Source organism: Glossina fuscipes, unplaced genomic scaffold, assembly GCF_014805625.2.
Source record: "Glossina fuscipes isolate IAEA_lab_2018 unplaced genomic scaffold, Yale_Gfus_2 0, whole genome shotgun sequence".
In the NCBI taxonomy this organism is placed as follows: domain Eukaryota; kingdom Metazoa; phylum Arthropoda; class Insecta; order Diptera; family Glossinidae; genus Glossina; species Glossina fuscipes.
This window is the reverse complement of record NW_023998414.1, coordinates 308,116-323,533: the sequence shown is the minus strand read 5'-3', so window position 1 is coordinate 323,533 and position 15,418 is coordinate 308,116. Positions and strand designations below refer to the sequence as shown.

Below are 15,418 nucleotides of genomic sequence, written 5' to 3'. Positions count from 1 at the left end.
AAAAAAAAAAAAAAAAAGAACGCACAAACAAACAAGAAAACAGCATTTATTTTATTAAATCCATTTTAATATTCAGTGATGCAATTTTATCATAAAGCAACTAATCAGTCAAGTTGTCAACACGCATAACCGCAACGTCATCGTAATTAAATAATCAGGCCATTCCTTCTCGAAAAAAATAAACGAAAAGGAAAATGACGAAACAATAACCAAAAAGTCTTTATGGCGAAACTAGACGCGAGTTCCTTTCATTTTTTTTTTCTTTTTTTTTTCAATATCTTTATGACAAGCAATTTTATCAATTAATGCGTGTAACTTGTTTCTAAAAGCTATACGCTACTATACGGCAATAGGTCGAATTGACTTAAACGAATTCATCGAAAATCGCAAAATGTAGGTGTGGCAATATATATTCATGTAAGATTCCCGAATACAAGGTCTTCTAATAAGCGATTTCATGCAATATGTCTTTGGGATGGCATTTGACAAACAACTGTCAGGAAGATTTTAGCTACATACTGGAACTATGTGAAAAGAAAAAAAAATTACAATATTTCAAGCGAAAAACTTATCCTGCGTGATAAGGTGCAGTCTTAGCTCCTTGGGTACGTCAACAAGGAAAACTGTTTGCTTCCTCCGGATTTTGCGAAAACCGAAGGCAAGTAAGTAAACAATTTCTCCAATCATAACGAGTGATTTCTTAGTGCGGATATTGGGTGGGTGATTGTAATTGGATCATACCTTTTAGAAAATGCGTCTGGCTTGACCATGACAGTGAACGGATGGATACGTTATGTGACGATAGTAATTGGCTTCTTCTTTTGCCCTGAAATCAATGCTATGGATGTTCATTTTCAGGAGGAGGACGTTATGTTCCCGACGGGAAATGGCAACTCTATAGAGAAGATCCTATATTTCTACGACCCCCGATAACCGGGAACTTATAGGAAGAGTTCGTCTATTCTCTACAGCCGAACGATCAGGCAAGTCTTTGTACTAGCGAAGACCATGGGCGTGGCAAATATCGACATTTTTCCTTTGATTAGCGGTAAATCTATGCTGGTGCAACTACCGCCAGAGATATTCTGATATCATGGATTACCGATAACGATTAGTAAGTAGGGAGAGACATTTGCGAAAGATTTTTCGAAAAGTTCTGCGATGATTTTGATTATATTCAAATTCGGGTGAACGGTAGTAAGTGCTTGCCTGCGAAGTTTTAGTGCAATTGGGCGCTTGGTCTTAGAAAGACCACGTCTTGCCTAGTAGAGGTGAGAAATAATATGGTGGCCGCATAACTTTGTATTACAAAGCTAAAGCATGGCCTGGCTCAAATAAGTGATTCCTTGACGGAATAATGATGATTGTCTAGACTGATTCAGACTGCTTTCCGCAGTCTGTGTTTTTGGGCTAAGTACTTTCGCTTTGCGTATAAGTCAATTTTTGGAGAAACTCTTTTAATGTCAGCGTATCTTATCGTGTCATCGAACGATTCCGAATAAAATTTTTGATTTATCTTCGGTAATGCCGATCTGAGCGGAAATCGAATGCTTTCAAAATCAATGGAAAATTTTGTGACCAGGCGAGCATAAAAATTTATTTAATTTTATATTCTCTCTTTTTCTCTCTCTTACTCTCACATACACACACACACACACAGGCACACATATATACTTGCTCTCTTATATACTTGCTTTCAATGTTTGTTAAAATCGTGTAAAAGTTCGGGACACACACACACACACACACACATAAACATACACGGATAATGAGTGGTTATGAGGTCAACAATGAAAAGTTATTTTAATTTTATTTATTATACGCACCATTAAGGGATGGGGAGGATCCAGTCATTTTGTCATAATGCCTGCAACACCTAAACGGAAGCTTCAGAGACCTTATCAACTACACAGAATATATTCTTGAATAGCATTCTGAATTCTGTGTGGCGTGTGTTGTCGAAACTCTCCTAGTCGCAGAAATGAAAATATCGACGCCAAATTTAATAGGAAGATTGGAAGTTTTAGACGTCGCGATGCGTCAGATTGATTTTTCCTAGCAATACTTTTTAGCGAAGTAAACGAAAGATAAATAAAAAGTGAAAGCATGATGCGCTAAAGTGTTTAATGGTGATGGGTAGGTGGGATTCGGCTCCAGCCGAATGTAATTTTCTTACTTGTTTTCTAATTTTATTTGTTTTTTTAAATTTCTGAAGCCGATGCCGAAGCCGAAGCTTCTTCTGTTATTTGAATTAATTTGATTTGCATTAAGTTTTATAAGAATTTTCAAAACATTTTGTAAAGAGAATTTTTTCAATTCAATAATTTCTTATTGTAATTTTACTCGTCTAGCAATTTGGAGCTGATTTATATGTATTTATATATACAAGAGCAAACATAATAAAACCCGCAGGGTATCTTGGCAAAAGAGCTGAATTTCCTTTTTATTATTATTTTGCATTTCATTGCATTTACACTTCTCCTTTTTTTTCAATTATTTGTATGAATATGTGGTTGGTGATGACGATAATGACGACAAGAAATACAACAACAATAACGGCAAGCAGGAAGAAATCTTATTGATGTAATGATGCATATACTGCAATGATCCTAGGTGTGCGTATGTATATAAATATATATATATATATATATATATATATATATATGAGATAGATAGAAAGACAGATATTGAAAGAGAGACAGAGAGAGAGAGAGACAGAAAGATATAAATATCTACATATATACATACATATATATATATATATATATATATATATAGAGAGAGAGAGAGAGAGAGAGAGAGACCGATAAACAGGATGAGGTAGTATACGCACAGGAAAATTGCACCACAAGAGCTAATGGCTGTTGCCTGATAAGCTACTTGTTTGAAAATAATATAATGGCATTGTTTCCCGCTAATGGTATATAAAAATGGCAATTGAGCAAAAACCATGAAAAATAAAATTAGAGAAGAAAAAAGCAAAAAAAAAAAAAAAAATGAAAAGAAAAGAAAGGAAAGAAGAGGAGAATGAATCGAAATGAATCGAGGGAAGTGAACGTGAAACGTATGAAGTATGAATGATTTCATAAAATTATGAAATGTTTAAATATAAATATTTGCCTTTAAATAATATTCAACAAAATTCTTTGCATTATAATTCAAAAGGCTGCGTGAAGTAAGGTGTGAAAAATCATTAAAAATATATCTAAACAAATACACATAAGCCTTATTTAAATGCATTTTAATTTAGCGCGACGTTAACAGGAAGTTTTTGAAAGCCCCAACATAAGATAGAGATAACAACAACAACAACAACAACAACAACAACAATAATAATAACAATAATAATAATAATAATAATAATAACAAAAGCAATAACAACAAAAGCAATAATAATCATTCAAGGCAAACAGGATTCATTTGTTTGCTAACATAAAACACCTTGAAATCGTAATACAATGCTCCTCAACTTTAGATGGGCATTGTGTGTATTAGTTATTTAAAACATCAACGTACAGCACACAAATAATTAGTCATTATTCTTATTATGTCCTTTCAACTTGAGCGCATTATTATTGTTCGGATGGTAGTAGTGTAAGAAAAGTATTAAATTTCAATCTTCTTACTTTCGCACTTTCGCACTTACTTGTATACGATCTTCAGGTAATTCGGTCTTCAACGACAGCATTTCACGGGCATAGACATCGGGATAGTGAGCTTCTTTAAAGGCTTCTTCGAGTTTCTCTAGCTGATAGCTGGTGAATATTGTGCGACTGTGGCGACGTTTCTTCTTTTTCTTTTTATTCCCAAAGCCGTTGAATTGCTCGAGAGTGAAGTCTTTAGGTGTTAGCGAACCTGAAATAATTCATTGAAAAATATTTTCTCGTTTAAAATTTGTACGAATTTCTAACATAAAAAAAAAAAAAAAAAAAAAAAAGCGAGCAAGCAAGCGCGCGCGCGAGAGAGAGAGAAAAGCAAATTTAAATATTTATTCATAAAATTTTTTCCCCTCTTTTCTGCTTATTTTTATAATATTTAAGTGCTGAGATAACAGCCTCTCACGAGCTGTCAACAATTTGTTGCTTTGTGTTTACTTAAAAAATTACAAAACTTATTAAATTTCCACACAAACATTTTCTCAGGTCTTCTCCGTACTTGAACCTCTGAACCGCGCTTCTTTCTTTCTTTATTTTTTTTTCTTTTCTTTCTCTTTCTTCAAGCAACATTACAGCATTCAATAGACAAGCATTAGTTTTGTATATTAAACGCATAGATTTTAATGCATATAGTTGTCGATGTACATGTAATTCAATATGCAAACTGTTTGTTCACTTAACAACATTGTGCAAACGAAAGAGGAGGCAGTTTAGGTACGATCGGGTATTTAAACACTAAACGAAAAACTCTTCTCAAGTTACGCGTGGCTGAGACTTAAAGCAGACCATTAACAATGAAATTCATCCTCATGATCAGCAACCACGGTCTAAGAAGGCTGAGGAATGCTCCATAGCATAGATAGCTATGTGATTGCCAATATGTTCGATGATGATTGTGAAAAAGTTGTGAAAGAGAATCGTTTGCATGCACAAGACTATTGCTGATCGTTTGCTCAAATTTACTTATGACTCTTCGTGGCACTCCTCGACACCACTTATTCATAATGACTTATAGCCTTTTATAGCTTTTGCCAACTTTCATTTGTCGCCAATGTGCCATTTTACTTAAGGAAAGCGGATTTCATATATAAAACAAAAGCAGAAATTCCGCTCAACTCTGCTTGAAGTGTACGGCATACCTATAACTTTCTTCATTACTTTGCTTAGTATTTAACAACATTGCGTAGACTTAAGTAAGTAAGTGAGAGTCTATGATCGCCTAGGCACACTATGTGCCAGCCCTTTTACAGGAAGAAATATTGAGAGATTTCTGTCATTAGATGGTGTTTGGTATCCGATCCCGGGCAATGTTCAACACGTTACTTTGACGAGCCTTTGCAAATTAATATATTAATTTTGACTTAGTTTTGAAAATAGTTATGTATTTCCTCAGAAGTTATGAAAAAAAATCTCGTAAATTTTCAACAATCAAGATAGGTTAAAAAAAAGAAAGGCGACGGTGTTTACGAGAGAGATACTTTATGAAATGCAACTCTAGGTAGATACTTTACTTGTTTCCCATTTTGAGAATTTCGATATTAAAGATGCATTTCCCGCTGGTCGATGAAATTTTACAAAAAATCGAAAATGATCAACAACCACGACATGGCTAAGGAATCAAATATTGATTACAAAGTCGATTCAAATCATTTGCTTGAGGCAAGATGCTCACGAAGAAGTTGACAACAACATTTGCACATTGATGCGCTGCGAGAATAAATTATTGCTGCCGCATAGCATGTACATGAATATTTTACGGATGAAATATTGAAAAAACAGACGCTTCGTGGAACTACTATTATATAAACAGCACTAAGTAAGTAAGTAAATAATTTTTAAGGTTTTGTCGGGTTATCAATGAGCCTGTTAAAGGATTCATTTGAATTTAACGAGAGTCCAAATAATTCATTTGAGATCATATGCCACTTAGGACGTGTTTATTTAACGCAGGCATGACATATGCATCAAAATCCCGTTAAAGAAATAGGTGACACTATATGCTGCTATTATATATAAAATGAGTTTCAACAAATTCTAAGCTTATTACGCAGTAGAGTCATTGTCTAACCAATTGTATGCTAGACGGCGAAGTTCTGCTGAAAATAAGCATCGTCTACATCTATAACATCGACGTCAGGTCAAAGGAACTTAGTCAATATATTCCCGTTATGCATACATGCACAATGCATTCACGGTCCATCTAGCCCCGTTTTCAAAAAAGTGTGAATCACAATCGCGTCGAAATCCACAACAGCTTTTTACTTACTAATATACGCAAACAGATGAAAATACATCCCATCTGTCCGAATTTTTTTTTTTTTTTTTGCTTCAAAAACCATGACCTTCCTCGTTTAATTCCAGCATTCAATCAGCGAATGTATCTGAAAATTTTCCTCATTTTTTATCAAATGTTTATCAAATATGCACTCAAGGACAGTTGCACTTCAGTTGATTTTATACAAAGTCAAGGATTTAATACAATATAAACAGTGTGAAAATATTATAGTCGGATTAGGCCGACACTTCTAACACACTTTTTATACTTATGCCACAGAATACAAAAATTATCCGCTGTTTTTATATCACGTTACTTACTATCATAAAACGCATATTCAAATCTAAAGCTCTTTATAAATAAAGTCTTACTTTCCATAAGAATAGTTATGCCTAAGTGGTTGAAAAATTTTCAACAGTAAATTTTTATATCAAAGTGTTATTATAGATCAATTTTCATCATAAAATTGTAAAACTTCGACTTCTCGGCCTGTAAAAGCAAGAATTTTTTCTAAAACTTTTTATTATTAGGATAGAATCAAAAAAAAAAAAAAAAAAATACATCCAGTTGGTCGAAATTTATTAGAGTTAACTTTTTTATCTTAAATTATAATGATCTCATTTTGATCATGAAGCATTGAAAACTAGATTTTTAGGCATACGAACACCAGTTTAGAGGGATTCAAAAGAATGCCGAAATCGTATTACTACTTATCATAAAAATTTTTGTTGAAAAATTTTGAAAATTTGCAATTTTCTCTCGAAAAAGTGTACCGATCCAAACCATTTTTAATAGCGTTCGCTCTTGGGTATATGTCAGTGTACACAAATTTACATGGACTGGGCATCCGATAGACCGACGGACCGACGGACAGACAAACCTATTTCAATTCAGATTTTGATCGGTATACTAAAAGATGGGTCTGCTTCGAGCCCTGCTGCATGTTACATACGCCTGCACAAACTTAATATGCCCTCTATCACAAGCGATGTAGGGTATATATATATATATATATATATATATATATACATATAACAGAAAACTGTATTTCTCGCAAGTATGACAATGTGAGAGAAAATTCGAAAAACAATCCTGTCTCGTTCAAGTTTCCCAAATGCTATTTTTCGTGAACTTTCGATGAGATGAGATTTTCCAAAAAAATTCCAAATATTGTGAAATTGTGCATTTTTTAAAATAGATCCTTATTAGGATAGCGTTCCGAAAAGATTTTCCCCTGGAATGAATTGCTAAAAGGACTCGTGAAAATATTTCGCTGTGAAAGACATCGAAAAGTATGGAAAGATGTTTGATGTTAGGCGGACGAATAGATGGACAGACTTTATTAAAACGTGTTAGGAAAAGCGAGCCTTGATTAATCGGAAGAGGGTCGTAGAAAATCATTTCACGAGACAAACTAAACAAATTGAACGGCCGTCATACCCTGAAGAGCAAAGGTATTATGCTAATTACCCAATGAATGGATATAAACTTAATTTAGGTAAATGTAAAATGCTAACGCATATTACTTAGGCATTCAAACTATTGTCTATGCAAATGAAGAGAGAGCCATATATGAAAATACATAGTTGCTTTAAGTCGAACGGCAGAGCTTGATTTTCTGCAAATAACAAATTCATGCTTAATACATTCTCCTATACGTAGTGGTGATGTGTGATGATGAATGCGTTCAATTTCGATTTTCTTCGAAAACAATTTGCTAGCGTTTAATATGCTCATCTCTTCAGCGGCAAAATATAATGTATATATATATATGATTGTGTGTGTGTGTGTGTGTGTATGTGTGTGCAAAAATATTGAATGCCAATTGGGATTCAAGTTAAGTAAGTAATTAATGTAATTATATAATTAAGTAAGATATACATTCATCTTGACGATTTGAATAGCTCAAGTTAAAAAACTAAGCGAAACATTTAATATTCAGTGGTATTTTGCAAAACAAAAAAAAAAATAAAAAAAAAAAAAACACTCGTTAAATTTATGAAATTATTCGCATCTAATATAATATAATCACAACAACATTACATTAACGGCTACATCAAATTAAACATGTTTGACTAGTAATGCTAGTAGATATGTGCATGTAATTGATACTCGTTTGTTTTTTGCGATCTTCGCGGATAAGTGCGGAGAAAATATATATATAAAAAATATATATATATATATATATAAAATACCAATAATAACTAACTAAAGAAGGAATAATAATAATAATAATAATAATAATAATAATAATAACAACAAGAACAATGCAATAATTTTTAGAGCTTAACTTTTTGTATTGTAAATACATTTTTAAGAGAAGTGCAGAAGAGCAAAAAAACTGAGCATATTGTGCGCAAAATCAAACGTATGGGTAAACAATTGTTTCTAAGATTTTAGTTAAGAATAAAACGTTTGTGTGCACGCATTACGCAAGACGAGCAACAAGCGTACAAGAACAACGTCTGCCGATAGATCCTTATAAGAAGAAGAAGAAGAAGAATCGGATCGAATAATAGCAGCAATAATGTCGGAGAATAATTCGAATAACAGTGATAAGGCGGGAAAATTGAATTATATTCAAAAAGTTTGGCGTTTCCGTCGTTACCTAATTATTGAGCCATATTTTTTTTTCTATGTTATGGCCAGCGTTTTTAACGCAATCGCTATCGTTAGCTTTCCTTTGGATAAAGCCTGTCGCGTTAATTTGTTTCACGCGAAAGATGTGTGCGCCGCGACTTTAGATAAATCCCATTATAATGTGAGCTGCGGTAATGCGTTCGACTTTAAAGATATCAACGATTTTACGGCAACAATAGAAGAACGAAATTTTACCTCATTATCGATTGGTTTTAATTATACGGTCTGTAAGGCGGAGAAAGGCGCGCAAAAACTTGCAGCTAATATTTCAGGCAAGAGAGCACCGATCGGTAAGAATTGATGTATATGCAAACAATTATTGCATTAAAATTTCTAGAAATTTTGCAAAAAAAAAAAAAAAAAAAAAAATGTTTTGTAAAAAAATGTAATGTAAAAATGCTTATAAGATACGTTGCTGGATGTTTCGTTCTTTATTGCGCATCCCAAAGTGTGTGTCGTGTGTGTCGTGTGTGTATGTATGTATGTATGTATGTATGTGTTGTAATCATGAGAAATATATTTTTAATTCACGCCATCAGCCGCCTTGAGCTGTTAACGAACGATGATGATGAACATTATTTATTAATAGCGATAAAAATATTTTTATTAATGTGACGTAAGCAAGTGCATTGTAATAGAGTGCCGAATAATACTAAAAAGCGGGGGAAGATGTAAAAATTTTGAAATTTCTTTTCTGTAAATTTCTTATTATAAATGCTTGCAAAAGGTTATACAAGCATGGATTTGAACGATAGATCGCTGATAATGGATTCGCCTAAATTTTGATAGTATTTGGTGTGCGCGAAAAGTTCATAGTTCATAGATGATAGAAACGAAAAGCGAAAAAAGCGAATATCGTAAGATATGTTTGCTTATTGAATATTTAAGTTACAAGAGTCCTTCAAACGTGGCGATTAGCTATAATTTCCTGTGAAAAAATCTACAGTGTTGAGTGAGTGCGGAAATAGATGTCGTATTAAAAGTAAGCAAAGTGCATTTTCCCTCCCGAAGACACGCACGCCACACACTGGCGTGGCCAATCGGCAAGTTCGGAAAGGTAATGAAACCAAGATCGGCATGCATTGTCTTCGGCTTAGAACATTGCTATGGGAGGGAAGCTTTTAAATAAAAGCAAAGGGAGGGCTAAAGGAAAACACGCTTCAATACTTGATTATCATATCAGTTAATGATGAAAGTATTTGTTAGATTGTGTATTACCGTTTTGTAAAACGCTAATGAAACGAAACGATATTTAATATAGTTTCAATGGGTGCATAACGGGCGTTGGGAATGAGGTCAATAATGTGCGAAAAAAAAATCGTGGCCCAAGATGAACCAAGCCGCAGGCACAGCGACAAAGCTCAATAAGATAAGTTGATGCTCGAGTATGATGAACTGCAGCACTGGCTGAACTGGCCTAGATCTCGAGATGCGATTGAATTCTCTATGTGTGACCGACTAACACAAATTAAAATGCAAAATTAAGCAAAGGTTTGGCAAACAATCAATCATTCAGTCAAGAGAAAATTCAATGTCGTTAGATCAGAAATTGATTGACCTTGGCTGACGAAACTTGATATATTCATCGCGTAGCCTGTAGCGTGCTTTGGCACATCAGACTGCTATTTGTTTCACTCTCAGCAGAATTCGCTTAAAGGTCTAAAGTTGACTTGACGTCGTAAGAGGTCAGTGAAAATCATTTAATTCAGTTTCTCGTTTAAAAATTTGCAGAATTTTTTTTTAGTGATGGACGTAGCGTAATTGCCGAATGTTATCAATCATAACGGTGCATATATCGTTTAAAAAAAATGCGCTGAAAATTTTTTGAAAAATTGTTTCGCATTTTGGTGAAAAAATAATCACGAACTCAAGTCCTGGAACTAATTGCTTATTATGGCATTTTAATCATCTCCTGGATATGCATAGATTTTCTTATAACCAAATTTATCGTTCATTGAATTTATTACCGAAAGTCTATTTAATCGAAATATACGTGAACACTGAGTGCTGATTGCTGAGTGCTGACTGTTGAGTTATCTTACAAAATTTGAACGGAAAGATAAAGAGAAGCAACAGATTGGCATTCTGTGTTTGGCACTGATCACGGATACGCGTACAATCCAAAACATTCATCTTTGCGGAAAGTGAATACAAACGTTATAAACGATATTTTAGGCAATGTGTGTGTTTTGTGGTGTGTTCTTTCGCATTCATAGTAGTAGTAGTAGTAGTAGTAGTAGTAGTAGTGTGAGAATTTTAGATAACTTTGTTACATAAAATTTCTTGTATAGAAAATGTTTTTTAATTCTATTGAAAATTTTCTTTCCTTGCATTACACTTTCACACTCAGATTCATTGGCTTGATACAATTCTCGTTAACGGGCCTGCTCGTACAGAATATATTTGTTAATTGCATCTTCGATGTTAATTCTCCCCGTTTCATATCTGTAGCAAAAACGATTCTCAAATATCATGTCATATTAAACGCACTCGTATGCCGAGAGACAATCGCGAAATAATCCCGAATTTAACTATGCTTTAACGTAACAGTTATGACTTCTCTATTAAGTGTTTAATGAAAGCGAAATTGAAAAGAAAATTTCTTTATTTTTTTTTTCGTGCAATTTTCTATACACTTTTTATACACGATCTTTTTTAGCCGCTATCTTTCCTTTAATCATTCTTCTGTTTGCCGGTGGTTGGGCCGATCGCTACAATAAACGTAAAGCATGCATGCTAATGCCTCTAATAGGAGAGTCTCTTATGTTTCTCTGTAAGCAATTTTACCGACATTTAAAGGAGGAAAATTTAATTATTAATAAATAAGTGTACATCTTATAACGAAAGGTCTCCTTGTATCGGCGATGTTTTTCGATAAAATACCTATGGAATTTGGTGCATATACTGAAGCTATAGTGCCGGCTATGTTCGGTGGTCAAACGTTATCATTGATGGCAATTGACAGCTACATGTCAATATCGACACCGGCCGAAGATCGCATATTTAGGTAAGTAAGTGAAGACGAGGAGCCATTTTTAATTCAACATAAAACATAATGATAAACCTACGAAGCCTATCACGATTCGTTAAATCGTTAAATAAAAATAAATGAAATCATTTTTTTTTTTTAAATTAATTAATTGTTTTGATTCACCCTGTAATGGAGTAAGTTCTAATGTTAAATAGACCGATAATGTTAATATAACCGATTGTGTAACGCGCTATTATTTATTCCAATTTTTTTTGTTTTTTGTTTTCCCTTAACTTTTCGTACTCTGCAGATTTGGCATTTTCGGAATGTTTTCAACGGCCATCATATTTATAGGACAACCAATTAGTGGTCTCTTGTTCCAGTACCTGGGTTATGTTAGTAAGTTCTTTTTCCTTCTTACTCGTATAACGTTGCTTTCGTTCATCATAAATTTTCTATCGTTTACAGTATCGTTTGCTATGGGTCTTGGCTTTAATATTGTGGCTTTGCTTTATGTAATATTTGTAATAAAAGACTTAAAGTCGGCAAATAAATCCCAGGAAGAGAAAGAATCTGCTCCGGCTGCTGTTACCGGACAAGAGGGCATTGATAATACGGCTTATGAGATCACAAATGCGGACAACGTGGATAAAGCAAAGGCCATTCAAAATGAAGTTAAACCAAATGAAAAGCATTTGAAAGGCATTTATTGGCTGAAAAACTTCTTTGATCCCACTCTAGTGTTGGATTATATACGGTTCCCTTGCATTAAGCGACCAAATAACGGCCGCATGGTTCTCCTTTTACTAATACTGGCTTATATTTGCATTATTGGTCCAGTTTATGGGGAGCTTGATTTCTGGAATCGTTTCGCTTTTTTGCAGCTTAATTGGAACGGAAATGATTATAGTATTTATTCAACGTTTAACTCAGCATTGGCTTTGGTAGGTGAGTTAATTTCGTTTTAACGATAGCATAGATGAGATCAATGCGATGTATGCGATCACTTTTGAAGGCACCTTCATCGGTACGACCATCTTTAGTAAAGTCTTTAAATTTTCTGATGCTCTATTGGGTATAATATCAGCTCTTACTACAGCTATATCCCGACTTTTGTTCGTAAGTAAACTAATAGAACAAATAGAACAGAAATACATTTTTATATTGAATTTTTCGACAAACATTTGTCGTAGGCTTTCTCCAGGAATACGATCACTTTTTACGCGGGAGGTGTAGCCGATATGTTTGTGTCGCTTAGAGCTATAGCTATTAAAACAATTGGCTCCGCCATTGTCCACGAGGGAGAGTTAAGTAAGTTCAAATTGATTTGGTTTGTTTGTCCGTCTGTCTGTCTGTCTGTCTCAGGGATTTTTATGTTCAACCTACATATTGCACAATTTGAGTTGTTTTATTTAATGAAATGTGATGCAATCACGTGATATGTCTTAAAGACGATTCCTATTTAAAAATAGATTGTATTTTTATGAAATGATATGTTTTGAAAAAAAACCAACAACAACAAAGTTACATGAACAAAGTTACGATAACTAATATTTTTCTGATGAAGAAAAAGCAGTGGAAAGTGATGTTTTAATCAATTGAATGAATGTAGAAAATTTGGATCGAATGGTGGAAATTCTTGCACCGCCACCTCTGTCACCCATAAGTCTTGCTATGCAATAAATAATTCATATAAGTCATGATGACTATAGATGTGCGAATTGTATAACACTGTGTCGATCTAGTAAAAATAGATCCAACATAAGAAAAAAAAATTAAAAAAAAAAAAAAAAAACTGCGAAAGTGTATAGCAGCTCGGAATTTGATTGTAGCTGCTTGAGCGGCAAGTCATTCGACCGACTTTCAAATCCGAATTTGTACGACTGATATTTTTTCTGCTTTCATTTGCTATTTTATTTTTCAGGTAAAATGTTTTCCCTTTTGGCTATTTGCCAACCAATTGTCCAAATAATATTTACACCGATCTACAGTCATATATACGAAAGCACGGTGAATACTTTTCCCGGCACAATATTCTTAGTTAGCGAGATATTTGCGATAACCAACATCGTAGTGTTCATGTGAGTGTTTCAAAGCTTTTGAATTTATTTTTTTTTTTTTATATATATAATAAATAAAAAAACAATATTTTTTTTTTTTTGTTTTTTAGATTTTGTTACATCGTTGTAAAGTTGAGAAAACAAAACGATCAGAGCGCATCATCAGCAGCTATCGCGAATAATGATGATTGCGAGATAACTAGTTTGTGAAATGTACTCAATAATTGTTTTGTCCTTTATATTCTTTCATTGGGTGTAAACCAATTCCAGTCAGTAAAATAAGATTTAACATACACAACGAAAAAAAAAGAGGAAGCAAAAGTGTAGCAATGAATGTGAAATTTTGAATTAAATTGTAATTATATATGAAAGCGCAAGGCTTCTGCTTTTAGTTTTTAATTTTAATATTTAATCAAAGGAGTCTAAGAGGAAACGCAAGGAACCGTATGTCGCCTGCCAGTGTGTGTAATTATTGTTTTCTCTAATTAACAATTTCATATAAAACGAGTTAATTTTCAAACAAAATACATACAAGCAACGCATACAATTAAGCGAGACTATATAACTCATATATATATATATATGTATATATGTAATATATATGTGTTATGTGTTTTATGTTTAAAGATGTGTTTAGAGTAAAGACTTGCGTTGCCTTGTACGTGGTTGCATGCTACTTATGAATGTATGCATGCGTATTAATTTATGCTATAGTAGAATATTTTGCACTCTATATATAGAGGCCAGAAATCATCCAACAATATATTGCTTAATCTCGAGATAACAATTAATTCTTTATTCCTCTCCTCCTCTAACGTTCTTTCCATTTAAAATGAAAATTAAATAATATTGATAAAAATAATAATAATAATAATAATAAAAAAAAAAAAAATAAAATAAAAAAAAACATCATTTTATTTTTTTCTTCTATCGTAAGCAATAGCGATCTTCTGTATCTCCACGAAACCGTTATAATTATAAAATATTGTCTGTTCACTTATATTCAACTAAAAACTCATCATTATAACGACATTTAACTTTTCATCATCAGCAGTGAGTGAGTTGTGTGAGCAGACATGGACGTGTAAACATGTGCATAGAACAGATTAGCAATTAAAATTTTCGTAGTTAATTCAAGTCTCGTACGCATTTACATATATACATATGTGTAAATATATATATATATATAGTTCTTGCGATGGGTTTGGCAGGAGTCTACTTTACATACATACATATAGTGCTTTTTATAGTAAATACAAGCAATTTTAGTGTAGTGTTAGTAAAGAACGTTTAAAACGACTTTTGAATGCTGTTCGAATTTATATATATTCGCGATGGACAGCAAGGACAAGGACAATAAATTGCAAGTTTAATAAATAAATTCATTAACATTCCACGCACAACACATAGGAAAGCGACGCTGTTTAGTGAGGCCACTTATGATTTCTTCAAATAGGAATAAGAAAAACTCTTTAATAAAAATGATATGGTTGGACGTGAGAGTGAGTGCAAAATGCTGAGCGACTTTTAACGGACTAGTGCCTATCGACAACTGGCGGATTAGCTAATCGCTAGGAATTAGTCAGTTAGTTAGCTAGTCTGCTACTGAGCTAGTCTAGCAATGCGGTCAAATTTTTTGAGACATCTATGTGTGTGTGTGTGTGTGTGTGTGTGTGCTTTTTTTAGCACCCTGTACAGCCAAGTTCACATAAGCATAATGCTTTGAGTGCCTGTGACTTCGCCTGTGCTTGGGCTTGTGGCTGCGCCTGTTAGAGTTTCTTTGTTAGCTTGTTAGAGGTTTGAGTTGTAAAATTAT

At 33.5% G+C, this 15,418-nt stretch overlaps 2 protein-coding genes across 6 annotated transcripts in view; one reads left to right on the top strand and one right to left on the bottom strand.

Annotated features, from left to right (window-relative positions):
• The window catches only part of LOC119641103 (uncharacterized protein DDB_G0286447-like), a 78,647-nt gene that overhangs the window by 38,138 nt on the left and 25,091 nt on the right, over positions 1–15,418 (bottom strand). For all 5 annotated transcript variants that reach the window (XM_038039559.1, XM_038039568.1, XM_038039577.1 and 2 more), the window contains one exon: positions 3,647–3,855. In XM_038039559.1, coding sequence (XP_037895487.1) covers positions 3,647–3,855 — 209 coding nt within the window. The remainder of the gene's footprint in view (positions 1–3,646; positions 3,856–15,418) is intronic.
• Positions 8,363–14,350, top strand: LOC119641128. Its single transcript, XM_038039592.1, has 9 exons — positions 8,363–8,861; positions 11,231–11,344; positions 11,419–11,578; positions 11,853–11,941; positions 12,011–12,490; positions 12,558–12,661; positions 12,736–12,853; positions 13,467–13,623; positions 13,713–14,350. Exons 1-9 carry the CDS (start codon positions 8,459–8,461, stop codon positions 13,810–13,812), a joined length of 1,725 nt encoding a protein of 574 aa, XP_037895520.1. The 5' UTR covers positions 8,363–8,458; the 3' UTR covers positions 13,813–14,350.

What these genes read in the sequence shown, in the direction of transcription:
- LOC119641128 (XM_038039592.1), top strand. Translation starts at nt 8,459, where the DNA reads ATGTCGGAGAATAATTCGAATAACAGTGATAAGGCGGGAAAATTGAAT. An exon ending in CCAGTACCTGGGTTATGTTA is followed by an intron (nt 11,942 to 12,010) that starts GTAAGTTCTTTT and finishes TATCGTTTACAG; the next exon opens with TATCGTTTGCTATGGGTCTT. An exon ending in CTATATCCCGACTTTTGTTC is followed by an intron (nt 12,662 to 12,735) that starts GTAAGTAAACTA and finishes CATTTGTCGTAG; the next exon opens with GCTTTCTCCAGGAATACGAT.